At 36.3% G+C, this 24,241-nt stretch overlaps 3 protein-coding genes across 3 annotated transcripts; 2 read left to right on the plus strand and 1 right to left on the minus strand.

Moving 5' to 3' along the window:
- Positions 1-7,069: 7,069 nt before the first annotated feature.
- Positions 7,070-8,108, minus strand: LOC145607389 (uncharacterized). The gene is made up of 2 exons (XM_081663058.1): positions 7,755-8,108; positions 7,070-7,663 (listed from the first exon to the last, which is right to left on the minus strand). Exons 1-2 carry the CDS (start codon positions 8,106-8,108, stop codon positions 7,070-7,072), a joined length of 948 nt encoding a protein of 315 aa, XP_081519184.1.
- A 928-nt stretch (positions 8,109-9,036) lies between these two features.
- LOC145606764 (putative disease resistance protein RGA1) lies at positions 9,037-12,557 on the plus strand. Its single transcript, XM_081662591.1, has one exon. The coding sequence runs from the start codon at positions 9,139-9,141 to the stop codon at positions 12,547-12,549; it is 3,411 nt and encodes a 1,136-aa protein (XP_081518717.1). The 5' UTR covers positions 9,037-9,138; the 3' UTR covers positions 12,550-12,557.
- Positions 12,558-20,648: 8,091 nt separating this feature from the next.
- LOC145607390 (putative disease resistance protein RGA1) lies at positions 20,649-24,101 on the plus strand. Its single transcript, XM_081663059.1, has one exon. It carries the CDS (start codon positions 20,649-20,651, stop codon positions 24,099-24,101), a length of 3,453 nt encoding a protein of 1,150 aa, XP_081519185.1.
- The last annotated feature ends 140 nt before the right edge of the window (positions 24,102-24,241 follow it).

Below are 24,241 nucleotides of genomic sequence, written 5' to 3' on the forward strand. Positions count from 1 at the left end.
TATGTTCATTAAAAATAATTTCATATACGCACCTAGAGCTGTCAAAAGTTGACCCAACCCGAAATACCGACTCAACCCCGATTATTAACCAACCCATCTGAACCCAAAAAAATGGTGACCCAAACCCGACCTGACGAGATCTTAAACCAACCCTAGACCCAAGTTGACCCGAGTATGTGAGACCCGAACCCGAATATGAACTAACTTGGAGATGACTCGACCCGAATGTAACCAGTAGATTATTGACTTAAACCGAACCCGACTTGAACAGAAATTGACCCAAACTCGTTTTAACCCGTCAAAACCCGAATTTAACATGAGTTGTTACTAACCTGACCAGAATTCAACCCGGCCCGTTCCTAACCCGATCCTAATTTAACCCAACTTGTTTCAAACCCGACCTGAAATCAACCCGACTTGTTATTAACCTAACCCGAATTCAACCTGACTTGTTATTGACCTGACCCGAATTTAACAAGACCTATTACTAATCCGACCCAAAAATTCAACCCGATCTGTTACTAACCCGACTCGAAATCAACACGACTTGTTATTAACCCGACCTAAATTCAACCCAAATTGTTCCTGACCTGATTTCAAATCACCTTAAATGCAATTTAGACCACCTTATTATTGTTGACCAAGCATTTTGTCTAGGGAGACCAAAACGGTCCAAGCCAGCAAAAGAAAGGAGCATCATCCTCAAATTTAATAGTTAAATATAGTATATATTTGTTGTATGGTCAAAGGAGATAATTATCTTCCTAAATTATAAACTATAGGTTGAACCCGAATATGACCTGACTTGTAAAATGACCCAACCTGATTGTAACCTGCAAATTATTGACTTGAACATAACCCGACTTGACTTCGAGAATGACCTGACTTGGAAATGACCCAATCTGGTTATAACCTGCAAATTATTGACTTGAATTAAACCCGACTTGAACCCGATAATGACCCGACTTGAAAATGACCCGACCTGATTATAATCCGCAAATTATTGACTTTAGAACCCAACTCAAACCCGACAATTACCCTAAGCCGTGAAAACCCGAATTAAACCCGACCCATTGTTTACCCGACCCGAATGTAACCCGACCTGTTATTAACCCAACCTAAACTCGACACAAACCCGAAAAGAAGTATAACTCGACATGACTGACTCAAGCATGACCTAACCCAAACCCGACCCGCATAGGTTATGGAATTAATCCGAATTGACCCAACCCGAGTTGACCCGACCCACTCTTACCGACCCCAACCAACCCGTTTACCCGAAACCTCCAAAATTTCTCAAAAAGCGTGGATATTAAACTTCAATATCTGAAATTTTTTTACTTTTATTCACCCGAGAATAAAAATTGCCGAAATGTTTACCATGGTCCCTAATATCCTCCAGGAGTCTAATTGGCTAAGTGGAACCATCCAATTTGCCTTTAAACGACTTACACCGATTTCATTAACTCAACCTTACCACGAACATTTATGACAGCATATAATGATCATATGTGGATCTAAACGTTATTATATGACCCCGAGATGTATCCCCTAAAATTTCAATGCTTTTCGACACTAGGTCCCGAAACATTCGAAATTTCTCAAATAGCGTGGATATTAGCCTTCGATTTTTGAATTTTTTGACTTTTTTCGCCCGGAAATGCCGAAATGTTTACCATGGTCTCTAATATCCTCTAGGAGTCCAATTGGGTGGGTGGAACCATCCAATTTGCCTTTAAACGGCCAATTTACCGGTTTACAACTTGCATCGATTTCATTAACTCAAGCCTACTACAAACATTTATAACAACATATAATGATCATATATGGTTTCAAACGGCATTATATGACCCCGAGATGTATCCCTTAAAATCCAAAGGCTTTTCGACACCGGGCCTCCGAAACCTCAAAAATTTCTCAAATTGCGTGGATATTAGCCTTCAATTTTAGAATTTTTCTTTTAATTTTTTCGCCCGGAAATAAAATTTTCCGAAATGTTTACCATGATCCTTAATATCCTCCAGGAGTCCAATTGGGTGGGTGGAACCATCCTATTTGCATTTAAACGGTTATTTTACATGCAAGTTTACAACTTGCACCGATTAAATTAACCCAAGCCTATTACGAACATTTATGACAACATATAATGATCATATATGGTTCCAAACAACATTATATGACCCCAACATGTATCCCCTTAAATCTCAAAACTTTTCGACACCGGGCCCTGAAACATCCTAAAATTCTCAAAAAGCGTGGATTTCAATTTTGAAATTTTTTAACCTTTTTGCGCCCAGAAATACAGAAATGTTTACCACGGTCCCTAATACCCTCTGGGAGTCCAATTGGTTGGGTGGAACCATCCAATTTGCCTTTAAACAGCCAATCTACCGATTTATAACTTGCACCGCTTTCTTTAATTTTAGCCTACCACGAACATTTATGACAACATATAATTATCATATATGGTTCCAAACGACATTTGGACATTATATGACTCCAAGAAGTATCCCCTAAAATCTCTTTCGACACCGGGCTCCGAAACCTCCAAAGTTCTCAAAAAGAATATTAGCCTTCAATTTTGGAATTTTTTGACTTTTTCGCTCGGAAATAAAAATTGCCAAAAAGTTTACCATGGTCCCTAATACCCTCTGGGAGTCCAATTGGGTGGGTGGAACCATCCAATTTGCCTTTAAACGGTCAATTTACCGATTTACAAGTTGCACCGATTTCATTATTCAAGCCTACCACAAACATTTATGACAACATATAATGATCATATATGGTACCAAACGGCATTATATGACCCCGAGATTTATCTCCAAAGATCTCAAGCCTTTTCGACACCCTGAAACCTCGAAAATATCTTTAAAAGCGTTGATATTAGCCTTCAGCTTCATGTTTTACCACCTATAAAAAGAAAGGGATTTTTCATGGTACCAAACGTACAATTTTCTTTTGATTTTTCATGTTTTTTTTTAATAATATATACTTCCTCGGTTTTTATTTAGTTGCAACATACTCCTTCGACACACATTTTAAGGAAGATATTAGACTAGGTAAACGGATAAATTAATTTACAAAATTTTACCATCTATAAAAAGAAAGGGATAAATTGCTACAGTTCAAATTTCATAGCTTAATTCATTCGTTTACCTAGTTAAATCACCTCCTCGAAAAGTGTGATAAAAGGTGTGTTGCTAGTATTGAAAAACAGAGAAAGAAATAATAATTTTAATTTATTTAAAAATTATGTAAATATTAAAATACTGTTTACCGCAAACCGTATTTGCCAAAAAAATCAAAACCAAACCTTATTTACTGTAAACCAAACCAAATCGCTAAAATGCGGTTTGGTTTGGTCCAAATCAAACTGAGTACAGCCCTAACAGTCGACAGTCATTGTATCTATTGTTTATGGTTAAAACTTAAAACTTCGTAGTATGTTTGACATTTATAGTCAAAATCTTAAGCCTAATTCATTTGAATCCCAATGTTCTTTTGTTTGATGTGAAAGTGTGAAACCATCAAAGCGATTTAATGTTATGTGATGGGAAGAGGACTCATGAAACCCGGTCTGTATGCTCTTCATAAGAGACTCGATTTATCGGATTAATTTGTACGTGGAGATTTATGTGTTACGGAGTACAAAATACAAATGATGTAAAAAGAATTTAATCAATGTATTTGGTATCAAGACTACCAACATTAAAAACTTTAAGCAATTAATTTAGTCACCGTCAAGTTATATAATCAATCAAAAATCATTTATTAGTTTTTCTTAAATCTAGCTGTTAAAATTTCTAATTTTAAGACTTGGATGTGATATTATTTTTGTTGACTCCATTGAAAATGATGTCATCAAATTTTAGTTAAGACTAACTAAAACTTATTCAAATTTATCACTTTAGCCTAACGGCTTTCTTGAGATTTAAGAAGAAAAAATAGAGAAAGTTTAAACATAAGTTCTAAGACTCAAGATGACGTCGTCACCAGATAAACTTGCTCTAAGGGCACAAAGGGGTTGCTCACTCCAATGTACCAAATTTTTTCATACAGGGCTCTCCTCCATCTATCTCTGGTTACCCGACTCCATCTTACTGCCCGGGTCATGGGTCGACTCACCCTCCTCCTCAAGCCTTTTTCTTCCTACAATCAGAGTTTTTGCCTTTGGAAAGGCTCCAGGTTTCGCAAAATTGGTCTGTTTTCTCTATCTTACTGCATTTCCTTTCAACTTTTCTGTTTAATTGTTTTTAATATTTGTTCTGTGTTCTGGTTCATTTTCTAATTAGAAATATAAATTGGCTTTATAAAGTAATTGCAGTTGGAATTGATATTTAATTGTTTGGCTACTATAGAATGATTAGTTAGCAGATAGTAATTGGAATCAACTTTGATAGTACTGTATCAAAACATGGGCAGTTATATTATAATATGATGAAAATAGAACAATACTTTTAGCCTTTAGTTATTTGCTTCTTTCTAATTATAGGGGACAAAAATGTGATACAGACGATACCTTCAGCTAATATCATCTTGGGGGCATGGAGGTGTTAGCCAGCGGTGATGGTGTGTTATAGTTTATGGTGAAACTACTACTTGGGGTACCTTGTTAATGGTTTTAAAATGTTTATTTTCCAATACTAAATGTTGTTTAAAGATTGTATGGATTAGGATGCGTAAGCGTAACCCTTTTATTTTTGGGTTGAATAATTTGCTAGGACACTGATGATTGTTGGTGGTGTATTATTCGTTAGACCTCTATCTTAGTGAATCTTTATTTAAAACTTAATTCCTTTGTTAATTTGAACATTATTGCCTTTCTTAAATCATAACTCCTAAGAATGCAGGTAAGAATGGAGTGAGGTATCCAAAGTTCTGAACAAAAGTATTTGATCTGAAGAAATGGCTCCTATTGGTTTCTTGCCGTCAAGGTAAAAGGTTCATGCTGTTTATTTTTTTTAAGTTCAGCGGTAAAGACTTCATGATTAATTGCTTATTGAAAAGCCCTCAATGATTTCTCTGCAAGGTTCCAATCCAGGACAGTTTTTCACAAGCTGAATGAGTACAACCCCCAATGGCCAATATCAAGAAACCTGAAGAATGACAGGAATTCAATCTGGAGAGTAAGCCTTTGGACATTACACAATCAGGTAACACTTTTGAGCTTAATTTGACCGAACTGTCTAATCGTGCTGTAAAAGGTGTATTAGTATTAAGGGATATTAGCTGGTTTTTTAATACCTAAACTGTCAAGGTGGTGATTTAGCCTTGCTCAGTTCGAAAGTTTTGCTTATTAGCCTTTTTCTTGGCAACTAACTAGGTCAGTTTTGAGTATTATGTCATTATGGACTTGGTTCATTCACCTTAATGCAATAATGCTTGTTTTGATTGTTGAAAGCTTTTCCTTAGTTTCCTTGTGCTGTTATTTGCTTGTCCCAAAGATGTCATATCCATAATTATTAAAACAAGAAAAATCCATTGATTTTTTTAAAGTTTAAAAGCCTTCCACATCGCTTGTGTCCTACTAACATAGTGAGATTGTGTTTGGATTCTGTTATACTGAGCCTACTAGCCAAGGCAGCAGTGTGAACAGGATATGATCTTAGGTTTGTGTCCTAATCTCCTTTTGTTAATTGTTATTAAAGCACTACCTAATCTCCTTTTACTACATTATTTTTTCTTTTGAGTGGAGAGCTTACCTAACCATATTAGCAGAGCTTGCAAATCATTACCTTATTCATTCCCATTTTTTTTTTTCATGTATATTGTTGGCACTATGCTATCATCAGCTGCTCAAAAGAGTATAATTAATGGGGCTTGCCCAGTTGATCTTCATGATTAACATATTTTGTTAATCTAGTGCTTACTCATACTAGCCAGCTCATACTTGTGCTTTGTCAGCCGCTTAATCACCAAGTATGCAAGCCTAGATCCTAACTCTGTTTACTAACAGTAACAACAGTAGTGTTCAAGCTGCTTCCTCCATTGAAGCTACCATACCACAATCTTCATCATCTTCAAGCTTCAACCAATAAATCGACCACCGACACCAACAATACCATCATTTTCGGCGGCGTAAACGAAAACCCTAAGAAGAAAAGGTGAAATTAGGGCTTGGTTTACCCCAAAGGTTAAAGGTGACCATTTTTCCTTCAAATGACTAACCTAGGGAGCTTTTTCAAGAAGCTCTTGGGCATAATTTTTGCCGACGTTGGCGGATGAGAGATCGATTTAAGTACGAACACCACCACCACCCGTTGCCGGAGTCATAGCTAGTTGTCTCCCAACTAATTTCAGTTTCATTGTCACCGGCCACTACACCCTCCATCACCGGAGCTACTACACACCCACCATTGTTGGAACTTCGAGAGAGAGGAGAGAGAAGGAGGGTGGGGATTTGGGGCTTTGAACTTAGTTACTAACGCCATTACTCTGTATATTGCATAGCTGGCAATATGAACATGTCATTACATGTGCAATGACATTATTATCCTCAACTTAATGAATGAAAAGACACTATCACCCCTATGATTGACAATTATGTTAATCATGAAGATCAACTAGTATTTTTCCATAATTAATATATTAATCAGTACATTAAAAAGGCTGATCATTAGATTATTATTTATGTCATTAATATAGCTGGACAAATACGGAGTATTCAAAATACATACAGCATGAAATCCATTATTCCCATGAAATGAAACCGAAATGCAAGTGAGGTTCAAAAGCTATACTTTTCTCTTTTCCATTTTTTCCTCTTTCTACTCATAAATTCATTCAACAGTTTCTCTCTTAGTCTCTCTCCTCCATTGAAGTGTACTCTGAGTTTTCCATTGAAGTGTACTAAATGTTTAATCAACTAGCAAAATCAATTCTCTAAGAGCAATAACTACAAAGCTTCTGTTAAATTTTAAACAATCACATTAATATTTGAGATAATTATTTAATATTAAAACTAATACTCAAAAACCCTGTTTAAAATTCCAAGTGAACATTTATTCAAAGAAAACAAATTCATAATCCATCACATTTGGCAATTTGTCATGAAAATAGACAAATTATTTCAAGCATTACGACTCAAAAGGTCAAGCACCACCTCCTTTTTCCATTCATCATCAGGACTTGAAAAGAAAATCTCCATTTGGCTAGGATTTGATGAAAACAAACTAGCAGCTCTTATAACTTCAGCTTGGGTAATTCCAGGCAAACTTCCAATCTCAGATAATAGCCTTCTCTTTTGTTCAACAATCTCTTGTTCACGCTCTTGTGTTGTACTCATGGCAGACGCAATAGTAGCAAGATGATTATTCATATCTTTCATAAAACCAACTGCCATATTGTCAACAGATGATACATTTTCAAATCGAGTAGCTCTCTTTTTCTTATTAGTCTTTGGAGTCTTTTCCTTTTTCATTCTCTTAGCAGGAGGAGGTTGGGGTTGAGTGTAATCTGTAGCTAAACCAGGTGAACAAGTAACAGATAACTCTTCATCGTCACTATCATTATCAAGGTGAACAACGTCCTTTTCAAGGTTATGGATAGAGTCCTCAGGCAACTCAGCCGCAAGACCATTAGCTCTATCAACACCAAATATATCATCTAGCTTGCTAAGGTAAGGAAAAGGAGTCTTCCATAATCCTCCAGCTTTAGGATGAGTCTAAACATTAGTTATATATTATATTAGATTAAGTAAAATGCAAGATTTTAAAAAATATATAAAGAAAAAAAAAAAAAAAGAAATCAGTTACCTTGCAAAAATCATCATAAGCTTGTCTCTCACATTGTATTGTACTAGTTTCTTCATCCCACTGAAACCCGGATGTCTTGTTCACCATTTCAGCAACTATTGCATACTTATCTTTGAACCATTTGAACTTTGATTCAATGTGAGGAATGGCTTTTAAACCACATCCAGGAAACTTATTGTTCAGCATAAGCTCCAACTGATTCAAGTATCCATTCCTAAACCCTCCTTCTCCTTTCCATTGTTGGTCACAACTTAACTCCAACAAACAATCAATCAAAGCTTCTTCCTCCTCTTTCTTCCAGAAGCGCTTATTCTTACCTCTTCCACTTTGAGAACTTTGACCATTTGCGGCCATCCTAATTAATCAATTAAGTAAGAATACATAACCAAATATTTTATTTATGATATATAGGAAGCATAATTATGGGTTCCATTGAAGCATACTCTGAGATTTTTCTCCTCGATTGAAGCTGAGGTAAGATGTATATTCTTCTATATAATTATTGAATTTCAATTTCACACTAAAGGGTTTAATTAAGTACACACTATCTTTGATTCAATTGTTCTTTGATGGATTATTGAACGATTTTTTCAATCTCCATCACACTTCCTTGACTTGTCATTCTAACAAAAAAACATTAGTACTTTGCTAAAAATATATAGAATATTTGTCGCTTCTGATTTCTCATAATATGCTACTGTATCAATTACTTACTCCGTTTCTTTTTAGTTGACGCCTTTCGTGTATCAATGGACAAATTAAATTATTAATATTTCTAATTACCGATAAACAAAAATAATAAAATGTTGATAGTTGAAAATATAACATGACAAATTTAACTTTAATTTGTTATTTCGTCTTGTTCATCCTTGAAATATTCTTAATTGTTGCATTTATGGGTGTTGTGATTGTTAGCTCAGTTTCTTGTTTCAATTTGTAAGTGCACGTCAAAATTTTGATCAAGGGACGGATGGATTGTCGTATTACTTCTCATCATGTTTCCAAGAAATTCTTCTACTGAGTAAATTTTTTTTTTTTTTTTTTTTTTTTTTTAAACGGGGAGTAGTATTTAGTTGACTAGTGAAACAATCAGGAAAGAAAAGATCAAATTTGTGTTGCCACTGAAATTAATAAATTAGATGAAAATATAGCACTATCTAATACAAGAAAAATGATTGGTCTAGCTTTCATTATTTCAACAAAGCTAAATGGATATCTAAATGATGACAGTACAGCACTACCTAATCTCCTTTTGCTACAGAGTGCAAGATTTCAACGAATGTGATTCAATGTTTGCATTATTTTTAGTTTTAAGTGGAATATAGAAGAGCTTGCAAACAGTGACCTTGTTTAATCACATCTTTTTTTCAGAAAAAAAAAAAAAATGGATATTGTTGGCACAGTTCTATCGGCTGCTCAAACTCTGCTAACAGCGCTGCAGTGTTCAGAGCTCCAAGAGATCCTTTCAATCTTTGGCTACAAATCCCAGCTTGATGACCTCCAACGCACCGTCTCTGCTGTCAATGTTGTGCTTCTTGATGCAGAGGCCAAGCAAGAGCTCTCCCATGAAGCAAAGTACAAGCTCGAGGAGCTCAAGGATGCGGTCTTTGAAGCAGATGATTTGCTGGATGAATTTGTTACTCTTGCTCGGCAGAAGCAACTCTTGGAAGCTGGTGGTAATCTATTAAAAAAGGCGTGTCGTTTCTTTTCTGATAACCCACTTGGTGCTGCTTACAGAATGTCTCGAGGGGTTAAGAAAATCAGGAAGAAACTGGATGCTATTGCTTACAACACTCAGTTTAGCTTTAAGCATGATCCCGAGCCTATTCGGAGGAGAAGGCCCGAAACCTGTTCTTATGTGGATGCATGTGAAATCATTGGAAGAAAGGATGACTTGGAGAAGATTGTTGGCATGATGCTCGATTCTAATGTGCAACGCAATGTATCTTTTCTCACAATCGTGGGAATTGGAGGGTTGGGCAAAACAGCTCTTTCTCAACTTGTGTATAACGATCCAAGGGTTACAAGTGCATTTCCGCTGAGGTTGTGGACTTGTGTCTCTGATCAAGATCAGAAGCAACTTGATGTAAAAGAAATTCTTTGTAAAATTTTGGCTTCTGGCCAATCACATGAGCACTCCACCTTGGATCAGGTACAAAAACAGCTACGCGATCGACTAGCAGGCAAAAAATACTTTCTTGTTCTAGACGATGTATGGTCTGAGAAGCGTGATCAGTGGCTTGACCTGGAAAGATTCTTAATCGGAGGTCAAAAAGGAAGCTGGATTTTGGTAACAACACGTTCACTAGCAACAGCAAAAATTGTAGGAGACGGTTTAACATACAAGCTCCAAGGGCTGTCAGAGGAGAATTCTTGGTGTTTGTTTGAAAGCATTGCTTTTGGATTACAATCGTCTAACCCTCCTTACGACTTGGTGAAGATTGGGCAGGAGATTGTAAAAGGATGTGCTCAATCCCCTCTTGCTATTAGAGTGGTAGGAAGTCTCTTATATGGTCAAGACAAGAGTAAGTGGCAATCACTTGCGCAAATTCGATTAGCCAACCTCAGAGAGAGCCAGAATGACATCATGCCTATACTGAAGTTGAGTTATCATAATCTTGAGTCTCCACTGAAAAGTTGTTTCAGCTATTGTGCGTTGTTTCCTAAGGATTATGAGATAGAAAAGGAGATGCTAATAAGCCTTTGGATGGCACAAGGCTATATCGTCCCTTTAGATGAAGGTCAGAGAATTGAAGATGCTGCTGAGGAATATATTTCAATTTTGTTGCAAAGATGTTTCTTTCAAAACGTACGAAGAGATGAAAATGGTGATATTATATTGTTTAAGTTACACGATCTCATGCACGATGTTGGTCAAATAGTAACTAAACATGAGATTTGTGCAACTGGTAACTTAGAGGGCAACTTGGATGATAAAGTTCGCCATCTGACTGTTGCCAAAAACAAAGCTGGAAGATATTCGTCTTTCAAGTCCCATATTCGAACGTATCTTTTTGTTGGCGACTGGTATCAAGCTGTTAAAATGGAGCAGTTGTTCGTGGAGGCATTATTAGCTAATTGCATTCGCCTTAGGGCATTGGATTTGTCTTATAAATGTATCAAAACATTGCCAGAATCAATTGGTGAATTGTTGCATTTAAGGTACTTAGATCTCTCAAGGAACTGCAGATTAGAAGTGCTTCCGAAGTCGATTACAAAACTATGTAATCTACAAACCTTAAACTTAAGTGGTTGCTATAATTTGAGAGAGCTGCCAAAAGATTTGAGCAGGCTGGTGAAGCTTAGGGCCTTGGTTACATCTAATTGTTTGAAAATGACAAGGTTTCCCAAGGGGATGGGTAAGTTGAAAAACCTTCATATGCTAAGCAATTTTATAGTGGGTGGTGAAGGGAGTGATTCAACTACGAAGCAATGGTTTGATGGACTGGAAGATCTTAAGGCTCTGAACAATCTCAAAGGTAGTCTTAGAATCCAGCTGCGGCCGAAAAATGCTGTTAACTTAGACGACAGGAGAACTGAAGGACATTATCTAAGGAGCAAGGAACTTCTCAAGGGCCTTACATTAGATTTTCATCACTCGATGGTTGATCAAGATGTGGATACTGAGGAAGCAAGAAGGTTTATGGAAGAGTTGCAACCACATTCAAATCTCGAGCAGTTAAAAGTAGAGGGGTATCTTTGTGTGAGAATGCCTAGTTGGACAACCCTTCTCCCAAATCTTGTACGTATTCATCTTTTGCTTTGCGAGGAGTTGGAGTACCTTCCGTGTCTTGGAAGCTTGCGGCATCTCAAATACCTCTGGCTTGAGCAATTACATAAGTTGGAGTACATAGAAATCAGTCCATCAATTTTCAGTTCCATGCCTGGGTCAGAATGTGCTCAAGGAGTGTCAATCTTCCCCAGCTTGGAATCCCTTCAGTTGCTTCATTTGCCGAAGTTGAAAGGTTGGAGAGATGATCTTCTCCGTGAAGATAACAAAAAAATGCCATTATGTATCTCTGACTGGGTTATAGTGCGTATAGTGAGTTGCCCAGAGTTGACATGTATTCCGCTGTGCCTTAAGGTAGAACATCTAACTTTAAGAAAGTTCAATAAAAGACTGAAAATATTACAAACGAAAAGGGATGAAAAAATAGGAGAGTCATTGTTTGATCCTGAAAAATCGAATCAAAGCAGTACTATTCCAATTCCTATACTAAGGGCCGTGGAAACAGACAATGTGATGTGGCTAAATTCTCTGCCCATGGTGGCTTTTCAGAGTCTTGTATATTTAAAATATCGTGGGGAGGTGGAGAGCTTTGAAGGAGTAGAGGAGGTGTTTCGCAACTGCTCGGCTTCTCTGCAAACCTTAAATATTGAATGCTGTCACAAACTAAGGAGTGTTTCTAGAGGATTAGAGCATCTCACTTCCTTAAGGTCGTTATGGATATGGAATTGTTTTAATGTGAGGCTATCAGAAGAGACAGAGGATGGCAGGCCATGGCGATCCCTTCATCCATCTTTCCATTCTTTGTCATTTAAGAGTCTTCCACAGCTAGTGAGTCTGCCTGATTGGATGCAATCATTGGCTGCCCTCGAATTCCTTTGTATTGATGATTGCAAAAGACTCGAATCAATACCAAATTGGATGCCCTTTCTCACCTCTCTGAACCACCTTCTGCTCATACAATGTTCAGAAAGCCTGAAGAGTAGATGTCAAAAAGATCCCCCCGGGGAGGATTGGCCCTACATTAAACACATTCCCATCATCAAATTTCAATCGGACTTTGAATGACTTATTTCCGCAACTTCTCTATAATCATTCTTATTCCATTAGCAGGTACGCAGACAAGTATAGCATACTTCTCCGTTTCGTGATAATATTTTCTAGCATTTTTCTTTTATATAACTCATAACATTGCTGCTCTTTCTAGATGGGTCGGTCTTATGCTGATTTGTTATAAGGTTTCACAGTTTGGAGTTCATATGATCATTAATCAATTAGAAAATGCTCTGATTCAAGTTTACAAAACTGATTTATCTCTTAGGTCCTTGCCTAGCAGTAATTCAAACAAAAAACTACTTAATATGGTGCTATATATTTTTGTTACATATCTCAAGAAAATCAAGGATGAAATTTTACAACTGAACTCCATCATAACAATAAACATGGTTAGCAAATGAAGTTTCTGCTCTTTAAATGCCGTATTAGAATCAAATTTTTTATTTCAGTTTTACTGATACATTTTAACTTTTTGAACTTAGGTTATTGCATCTTTGTCCAGATTAATTGTCACAATAATTGGATGTTCACTAGTACTTTGTATTGTGTACTGTGCAGATAGCTAGAGATAGTAGAGAAATTCAGAAATAAGCTGGAAACTGTTGAGAGTTGCTGACAAAGTGCTGTTACAACACAAGGGCAACAAAGCTAGATTCATGGAGAATGTACAAATTATATTCTTCTCTTAAATTTGAAAGAATTTTTTACCTGTGCATTTGTAATTCATTTTATTTGGTGATGATTTTGTTTAATAAATCGTTGTCGGGTTTTCAACATAAAGAGAAACCCCCTTTCTATATTCAAGGTCAATTAGTTTATGCCTAGTACTTCTACTTCCAGAATAATCCAAAATTGTGATTATTCTACCAAAACTGATGAAAGTTGGAATTTATTTATTTTTAGTTTTTCCTTATAATAAAGGGCATATCACATATGTAGAGGTTATAGTTCACTACCGTCATTTTTGTTGAACTACTATGTACTCCATAATAAACATTGAATGGTTCAATAATTATGTTCAAATGATACACTAATGGTAATGTTTGCATCTTACAATCATGACTTCATGAGGTTATGGGGCCAAGCCTTACAAGAGACACTTTAGGGTGAGGTAAATATAAATTAGTATTATGTGAACCATGGTGCACCTAGAATTAGGTGCACCACGTCTATACTTTTGAACATTTAGTAAAAAAAATTGAACATTTTACAAAAAAAAATGAACATTTAGTAAAAAAAAAATATGAACACTTCACAAAAAATGAACATAAACATGCAATTTTTATGTTCATATTTTATAGAGAAATGTTCATTTTGTATATAGTAAATGTTCAGTTTATATTACAAAACTATTGAATTATAACGAGTCAGACAAAATTCTTTCAAAATTATTTATGTGACAAGTAATAATTCAAAATTTGCGATTGTTCATATATATATATATATATATATATATATATATATATATATATATATATATATATATATATATATATATATATATATATATATATATATATATATATATATATATATATATATGTTCAAAAGTATAGACGTAGTGCATTGCGATTGTTCAGATTTTTTTACTAAATGTTCAAAATTTGCGATGTTCAGAATTTTTTTTACTAGATGTTCAAAATTCGCGATTGTTCAAAATTTTTATAATAAATGTTCAAAAGTATAGGCATGATGCATTGCGATTTTTCAGATTTTATTATTAAATGTTCAAAATTTGCGATGTTCAGATGTTTTTACTACATGTTCAAAATTTGCACTTGTTCAGATTTTTTTATTAAATGTTCAAAAGTATTGGTGTGGTGCACCTATTTCTAGGTGCACCATGGTGCATCTTATAATTTGCAGGTAAATATTATAAAATACCCGGTATACAATAGCATTATTGTAAATCGGCTCAAATAAAGTAAGTTATCATCTATCTGTTTGCACCTTCTTCCTTATTTTTCATTTTCAGGATCTTTCTTTCTTCTTTGAGTTTCTCTCTCTACTCTTACTTTCCTCTCTCTCCTTCTTTACTCTTTCATTTTCTGTTCATCTTCCATGCCTAAGAAATCACTTTTGCTATTCTGAAATTTTCAACGTACAATTAATATTTTGTTGATAAAAAAGTTTCGACTGTAAAACCAATTTCTCAAATGACAATTTTTTCACAAAATTTTGTTTAAATTGAGTTTTTGATTTATATAATTGAAATTCAATCGATTGTTTTTATCAACATTTATGAACCTCCAGCCACAAAAATAGATGATTGGCTTCATCTCAAATCATTATCGAAGCGGCACAAAAATGGCTATTTGGTATGGAAAATTAATCTCCGTTTTTTCCGCTATGGTGTTAGTCTTCATCATTATGGTGTTTCCCACAAACATTTATGATGATTATTCTGGTGAATCTGGGATTTGTTGCTTCTCGAATTTAAAGCGAATGATAGTGGTTATTGATGAAAATTCCTATGTTACTTCTCTGTTTGTTTTGTAAAAAAAAATTTTTTTTTTTTAAAAAGGTCACTTTTATGAAAAAAGGGGGTCACTTATGTGAAAAAAGGGTCACTTTTGTGAAAATATGGGTCACTTTTCGCAAAAATGTTGTAAACCGGGGGCATGTAAAAGTTTTTGTTAGGGTGAAGATTCTCTTACCCTTTTTTCCCACTTCAAAAATGTCTAGCCCGCTAACTCGGATTGGAAGAACCTAGGAAAGATGAAAAAAAAGAGGTTTTTTTTTTTCTGAGCTATGCCCCCAAACTTCTTCGGTTTCTAAGCTGTGCCCATGTTTTTTCAAACATCTAAGTTGTACCCTCAACCTCACTTTTTTTTATTAGCAATAACCTTTGACGTTAACATTAATTAACGGGCATTAGGGTTCGTCAATTGTCGTTTCTAGTTACTTATTAAAAACATTAATTAAAATTTATGAAAATAAAAACATTAAAAAAAATAAAAAAACCGAAATCCTCCCCACCGCCAAACTCTAACCCATCCCCTAAACTCGCCGGAAAACCGGCCGGCACTCCACCTTAACCACCTCAATGGCCGACCAGTACCGTACCTCCCCATCTCACCCACCTCGACCCCCTCCTTTTCCCCTAATCCCCACTGCATCCACCTTCTTTCTCGAAACCCCAACAACCCAACCATCGTCGTCCTCTATTAAACCACCACGAAACAACCCCCAACTCCCTTTCTCATACCCCGAAACGACGAGGGAGGGTTGTTTCGAGGTGGGAGTAAGGGATTGTTGGTTGTTTCGTGGTGGTTGGTGTTCGGCTTTTGGGCTAGTCGGTTATCTGGGTTGGGTTGCGTCACATGGTTGTGTTCATGGAGTGTTAAGGAAGGAAGGAGGGCGAGGGGGAAAGGGTGGGGGCTCGCCGACGGGAGGAATTGACTGGGCGATGAGGGTGGGAAGCCGGTTGCCAACGGTGACGACGTGAGCTGATGGGTTGGGTTATGGTGGTGGGAGGGGTGGTTGGTTTTTGTTCTAATTAATTCTTAATTATGTTTTAATTATTTTGTTTTCCGATTTTTATAGTTTATTAAAGTGTTAAACTAATTAGAACGGGATATGTGTCAAATTAATAACGCTACTTAACTAATATGGCTGTCAAAGTGTATTGTTGATAGAATATCGTGAGATGGAGGACACAATTTATAACTTTGAAAAAACATTGGCACAGCTTAGAATTTCAATAACTTGGGGGATATAGCTTAGAAAAACCCAAACTATATATATATATATATATATATATATATATATATATATATATATATATATATATATATATATATATATATATATATATATATATATATATATATATATATAATTTATGACTTATGACAAGAGTACTTAGGAGTTACTAGAGTGATTTTGTGAAGACTCACTAGTGTAACTAACTAGTTGTGCCATGAGGAAAAGAGGGAGATGGAGGAATTATAGGATAATAGTTACCCACCCTCCCCCTAGTGTAACTATTACCCCCAAAATGAGGGTATTGATTCCTCTTTCTTCACCTCACACCATACCATCACTACATAATCTTCTTACAATCACACCATCACTATCTCCTTCTTCCCTATTTTCACATTCATTTTGCTTAATTTGACTTTTATTACCCTCTTAATGTTTTACCCCCAATCCAAATAGACCTGGCAAACAGGTCATTCGGGTCGGGTCCGTGTCGGGTCAATTCAGGTCGGGTCAAGTTCGGATCAGCAAATGTTCAGGTTGGGTTCGGGTTCGAGTCGAGTCGATTCGGGTTTCGAGTCAAATTCAGGTCAGCACTTCGGGTCAAGTTCGGATCAGGTCAAGTTCGGGTCGGGTTAAGTTCGGGTCAGGTCGGGTCTGTTCGGGTCGGGTCAATTTTGAATCGGGTCAATTTCGGGTCGAGTCAATTCGAGTCGGGTCTATTCGGGTCAAGTTTGTGTCGAGTCACCAAAATAAATTCACTTAATAAAAAAAAAATAGTTGGAAAAATAAAGTAAAATCGTTAAAAAAATATAAAAAATAATAATCGTGAGTACCTATTACTTAGAAAAGAAAGAAGCTCTAAAACAAGTAATTTCACCATTTCATCCTATTCACTTATTATTCGGGTTAATTCGGGTTGGGTTGATTCGGGTCAATCAATTCGGGTTTAAAGTGGGTCGGGTCACTTCGGGTCATTTCGGGTCGAGTCAAGTTCGGGTTTCGGGTCAATTTCAGGTCAGGTCATTCGAGTCGGGTCACTTCGGGTCTTCAGGTCAACTCTATTTCGGGTCGGGTTCGAATCAAATCAGGTTAGTTCGAGTTCGGGTTATTTTCGGGTCAACTTCGGGTTACGAGTCGGGTCAATCGGGTCGGGTCAGGATTGCCAGGTCTAAATCCTAGCATGCCCTCAGTAGTAACTCTAGTGAGATATGGAATAGTGAGGACTTGAGTAGCAAAAGCATGAAATCCACAATTCCCATGAAATGAAGCCGAACTGCAATTGAAATTTAAAAGCTAACTTTCCTCTTTTCCATTATTGCCTCTTTCTAGTTTCCACTCTTAAAATTCATTCAACTCTTTCTCTCTCTCTTAGTCTCTCTCCTCCATTAAAGTTTCCTCAAGTTTTCCATTGAAGCATACTCTGAGTATTCTCTCCTCCATTAAAGTTAAGGTATGATGTAAATTTTTCTTTATAATTGTCAACTATCTGATATTATAAGGTTTAATTACACAATTATCTAGACTCGGTCTACAATAACTTATTGTAGACCCAACCTTCTAGTATACCATACGAATGTGATTATATCATACGAAATGTAATTATATTACTACAAAAGTGATTATATCATCCTGAAATTGTTATGTAAATGTATCATTCAAAAAGTGAATTTATCGTTATAAAAAGTATCAAATAGTAAATTACATCATTCATAAGATGATTTTTAAATTTTATCATCATAAAGATAATTATATAATCTCATTAAATGGTTTAATATGAGATTATATAATTCAAAATATATGACTCACAAAAAGATAGTTATATCATCTAAAAAAGTGATTATATCATCCAAAATGTGATTATAATATTTGAAAGTGTCAAATTTTGAGTCTACAATAATTTATTACAAACCGGGTCCATACAAGACCAATTGTTGATTTAATTGCTCTTATATGGATTATTGAACTTTTTTTTTTTCAATTGCCATGTACATCTCCTTAAATTATCATTCTAACAACTTTACATTAGTACTTTGCTATACATTAGAACATTTGTCGCCGTTGATTTCTCAGAATGTGCAATCAATTTCTTTTTTTATTTTTCTGTTTTGTGTAACTTTAATTTGTAATTTGATTTGGTTCATTCTGGAAACATTCTTAATTGTTGCATTTTGTGTGGTGTTCTTGTGAATGTAAGCTCAGTTTCTTACTTTCTTGTTTCAATTCGTATGTGCTGGTCAAATTTTGATCAGAAAAAGTATTAAGAATGAGTATTTTTCATTAATTATCAAATAAGCTAAAAGAGTCATTAATTGGTCCTGGAAAATATGCTTTTGACTGAATAATGTACAAAGATAAGAATCCAAGTGCTTAACTGTGATCTCTAGAGGGCTACTATAGAATGATTAATGGTTTTTAATACTTAATGTTGTTTAAAGATTTCATGGATTAGGATTTGTAGCCCTTTTTGGGTTTTAATTAGGGGCTTTTATTTTATCTACTCCCTCCGCCCACAATCATTTGCAACATTTGCCATAAATAGGTGCTCTCTATTATGTGCAACAATTTTTTATCTTTCCTCTTTTAGTAAATTTTAAAATGTAAAAAATATCATTTTACCAAACTTAAACATATGAGACCACTTTCTCTCTCCTATTTCCCAGACACTTTAACACACTAACAAACTTTAAACATATGAGACTACTTTCTCTCTCCTATTTCCCTCCTTTTAAAAACTTAATTAAACCCACCTAAACTTAATTAAACTACGCTAAAAGTTTTGCCTAAGTGTCCGCAAAAAAAAATGTTTGCTGTAGATAATCGTGGGCGGAGAAAGTATATGGCTGTGAATAATTTGCTAGAACGCTGTTGGTGGTGAACTTCGTTACACCTCTATTTTACGGGACAATCTTTTAAGAGACGGTGAGTAAGTGGTTACTCTTTGCCCTGTTTCCGAGAAATTGTTCTAGTCATAGTCCCACTAGTCCACTACACCAGTGAAACAACCAGGAAAGTAAAAATCAAATTTGTGGAGCCACTGAATTATTGCTTTAGATGAAAATACAGCACTACCTGACATAAGAAAAATTATTTGTCTAGCAAGAAAATTGATCTTACATCATTTGGTTAAGCTTTGGGACTTCTTCAGTCATATGACTCACATCTGGCAGTTCAGTTTGCCCCAGTATAAAAAAAAACTCACCCACTGATAATAAATACATAATGCCACAAAGGTGACATTAACTCATATCCATAAATAATTTTGAACTAGAAAAACCCATTGATTTCTAATTTTAAAAGCCTACTAACATTGAGAACTAGCCAAGGAAGCAGTGTGAAGACTGTGAACAGGATAAGATCTTAAGGTTGGATATAGCTTAGATCTTTTTTTTTTTTTTTTTTTTTTGTTCTAATTTTGATTCACCATGGTCTTCCTATATTTCTCAGCTGATTTCCTTTCATGACATTATGAGGTCAAAAGTGAAACAACCATTGCAAGGAGTTTACTTAGATAAGCCCAAAATAATATCATAAATAACATATTAAATACCACCAAAAATAAAAAGTTGATGCTCAGTATCCTGTCTCCTTATGATTTTCAAAAGCAACCATAATGCAAGTTGTTTGTGGGGCACCAAATGTGAAAATGCATGTGAATGTCAAAATCCTTGCCTATGCAATAATATTTCTAGGAAACTCCTTGTCTTGTTTCCAAGAAATTCTTCTAAGGAAACAACCAGGAAAGAAAATAACCAAATTTGTGGAGCCACCGAAATTAATACTTCGTACTCCCTCCGTCCCTAAATTACATTCTTAGTTCTAGCATTTATTCCTCATATAATAGAGAAAAGTAGGAATGTAAAATATTTTATTGGATTTATCATAATGTTTACTTTTATAAATTAATGTTTTCATAATTTTAATTAATCTCTAATTAAAGATGTTAATGATTAAAGTTGTATCTCAACAAATATGCAAATTCAAATATAACTTATAAAAAAGGATTATTATTTCTTTCTCTCTCATTATCACATGTACAAGTATCATGATTTTTCTCTCTACTCACACACAAATCTTATCTAAGAGTTCGTGAAACCTACTTTGTTGCATTGCACATAGTATGAAATTGAGGTAGTACTTTATTAAATGAAAATATAACATTACCTTATCTAAGAAAAATGATTGGTCCAGCATGTAAAACTGATCTACCTTATCTCCTTTTGCTATTTCTAATTGGGTATTGGAATTATGACATTATACCACTACCTTATCTCCTTTTGCTACAACATTTCAACGAATATGATTTTTACAACTTTTTCTTGCAAGTTGTAAGTAGAGTATAGCAGACCTTGTTTACCATTATTTTCTTCTTTCACCATTTTCTTTAACATCTTTTTTCAGAAAAAAAAATGGAAGCTGCTGGCATTGTGCTATCAGCTGGTGGCGTTGTGCTATCAGCTGCTCAAACTCTGCTTGCGTCGCTGGACTCTGCAGCGCTCAAAAAATTCATGTCAGACTTAAAGTACAAATCACAGCTTGATGATCTTCAACAAACTGTGACGGCCCTCAGAGCTGTGCTTCTTGATGCAGAGGCCAAGCAGGAGCTCTCCCATTTACAAGAGTATGAGTTCGAGAAGCTGAAGGACGTGGTCTTTGAAGCAGATGATCTGCTGGACGAGTTTGCTACTCTTGCTCAGCAGAATGCTGGCGTTACTCTCTCTGAAAAGGTGTGTAGTTTCTTTTCAGAGGCTGGTGTTGCTCGCAGAATGTCTCAAGGGGTTGAGAGTATCAAGAAGAAACTGGAGGCTATTGATTACAACACTCGATTTAGCTTTAAGCATGATTCCGAGCCTATGCGGAGAAGAAAGCCCGAGACCTGTTCTCTTGTGCGTGCAGATGATATTATTGGAAGAAAGGAGGACTTGGAGAAGATTGTTGGTATGATGCTTGATTCTAATGTGCAACGCGATGTATCTTCTTTCACGATTGTGGGAATTGGAGGGTTGGGCAAAACAGCTCTTGCTCAACTTGTGTATAATGATTCAAGGGTTACAAGTGCATTTCCGTTGAGGTTATGGGCTAGTGTCTCCGATCATGATCAGAAGCAACTTGATGTAAAAGATATTCTTTGTCAGATTTTGGCTTCGGCAACTAACAACGAGCCTCAGAAGGACTTCACCCTGGAACAGGTACAAAAACAGCTAGGCCATCAGCTAGCAGGCAAAAAATTCCTGCTTGTTTTAGATGATGTATGGTCTGAGAAGCGTGATCAGTGGCTTAACCTGGAAAAATTCTTAATCGGAGGTCAAAAAGGAAGCTGGATTTTGGTAACAACACGTTCACTAAAGACAGCAAAAATTATAGGAGGCAGTCGACCATACGAGCTTGAAGGCTTATCAGAAGAAAATTCTAGGCGTTTGTTTGAAAGGATGGCTTTTGGATTGCAATCGTCTAACCCTCCTGATGACTTGGTCAAGATCGGGCAAGATATTGTAAAACGATGTGCTCGAGTTCCTCTTGCTATAAGAGTAATAGGAAGTCTCTTATATGGTCAAGACAAGACTCTATGGGTATCACTTGCGCAAAATCCATTAGCCAACCTCGGAGAGAGCCAGAATGACATCATGCCTATATTGAAGCTGAGTTATTATAATCTCGAGTCTCCACTGAAAAGTTGTTTCAGCTATTGTGCGTTGTTTCCTAAGGATTGTGAGATAGAAAAGGAGATGCTAATAAGCCTTTGGATGGCACAAGGCTATATTGTCCCGACAGATGGTCGAAGCATAGAAGATGTTGCCGAGGAATATTTTTCAATTTTGTTGCAACGATGTTTCTTTCAAGACATAGAAATAAATGAAAGTTTTGATACTACGTATTTTAAGATACACGATCTCATGCACGATGTTGCTCAAATGGTAACCAAACAGGAGATTTGTGCAACAGATAACTTAGAAGGCAACTTGAATAATAAAGTTCGCCATCTGTCTGTTATCACAAACAAAGGTGCAAGATGTTCATTAGACAAGTCCCATATTCGAACGTATCTCTCTATTGGCTACCAGCATCAAGATGTTAAGGCATCAATGGCTAATTGCATTCGCCTTAGGGCATTGGATTTGTCTAGAAGCAGTATCAAGACATTGCCAAAATCGATAGGCGATCTGTTGCATTTGAGGTATTTAGATCTCTCGTGGAACCCCGGACTAGAAGAGCTTCCAAAGTCGATTACAAAATTATGTAATCTACAAACCTTAAACTTAGATTTTTGCAATAAATTGAAAGAGCTGCCAGAAGAGTTGAGCAGGCTGGTGAAGCTTAGGACCTTGCTTACGAGGAAGTGCTTCAACTTAACTTGTTTTCCCAAGGGAATGGGTGAGTTGAAAGACCTTCATAGGCTAAGTGATTTTATAGTGGGTGGTGAAGGGAGTGATTCAACTATGAAGCAATGGTTTGATGGACTGGAAGATCTTAAGGCTATGAACAACCTCAAAGGTCGTCTTGAAATCCAGTTTAAGTGGCCTAAAAATGCCGTTAAGGTAGATGACAGCAGAAGTGAAGGACATTATCTAAGTAGGAAGGAACATCTCAAGGGCGTTACCTTTCGTTTTTGTCATCAGGAGGTAGATGGAGGTGTGGATACTGAGGAAGCAACAAGATTTATGGAAGAGCTGCAACCACATTCGAATCTCGAGCGATTAGAAATATGGGGGTACCTTGGTGTGAGAATGCCTAGTTGGATAACCCTCATTCCAAAGCTTGTACGTATTGAACTTAAGGATTGCAAGGAGTTGGAGTTCATGCCGCTGTGTCTGGGAAACTTGCAGCATCTCAAAGAACTCTGGCTTGAGAATTTGCCCAAGTTAGAGTACATAGAGATTAATCCATCAGGTTTCAGATCAGAATGTGGTCAAGGAGTATCAATCTTCCCCTCCTTGAAACAACTTGATTTGTCTGATTTGCCCAAGTTGAAAGCGTTGGGAGATGATCTTCATCTCCTTGAAGATAACAAAAACATGCAATTATGTCTCTCTGAAGTGAGAATACAGGGATGCCCAGAGTTGACAAGTATTCCGCGGTGTCTCAAGGTGGATAAATTACGGTTAACCAATTTCAATAATAGACTGGAAGTATTACAAACAAAGAGGGATGAAAAAATAGGTGAGGTTCCTCCATCATTATTAGTATTCTTTTTTGGAAAGTTGTGGCAATTATTGTTTGGTCCTGAAAATTTGAGTAAAAGTAGTAGTATCCCAATTCCTACGTTAAAGAAAGTGGAGATAGACAATGTGATGTGGTTGAAATCTCTTCACATGGTGGCTTTTCAGAGTCTTGAATGGTTAGTAATTCAAGATGTTTGGGGGGAGTTGGAGAGCTTTGAAGAATTAGAGGGGGTGTTTCGCAACTGCTCGTCTTCTCTGCAAAACTTGACATTTAGTAGGTGTGAAAGACTAAGGAGTGTTTGTGGAGGATTAGAGCATCTCACTGCCTTAAAGGAGTTATCGATAAACAATTGTCCAAATGTGAGGCTATCAGAAGAGACAGAGGATGGCAAGCCATGGCGATCCCTTCATCACTCCCTCCGGAAGTTGGTATTTAGGGGTCTCCCACAGCTAGTGAGTCTGCCAGATTGGATGCAATCCTTGTCTGCCCTCGAAACCCTTGAAATTCGGGGTTGCAAAAGACTCGAATCAATACCGAATTGGATGCCCAAACTCACCTCTTTAAACCGACTTAAGCTCGTCAGATGTTCAGAAAGCTTGAAGAGTAGATGTCAAAAAGATCCCCCCGGGGAGGATTGGCCTTACATTAAACACATCCCCATCATCGATATTAGTGAACGATTCTCTTGGGATTATTTCTAGCATTTTCCTTTTTCTGGATGGGTCGGTCACTCGGTCTTATGCTGATTTGTTATGAGTTTTCTCAGTTTGGAGTTGCTCTGTTATAAGTTTGCCAAAACTGATTTACCTCTTAGGTCCTTTCCTAACAGTAATTCTGCTGT

This window comes from Chenopodium album, chromosome 23 (assembly GCF_948465745.1).
Source record: "Chenopodium album chromosome 23, dcCheAlbu1.1, whole genome shotgun sequence".
NCBI classification, from domain to species: domain Eukaryota; kingdom Viridiplantae; phylum Streptophyta; class Magnoliopsida; order Caryophyllales; family Amaranthaceae; genus Chenopodium; species Chenopodium album.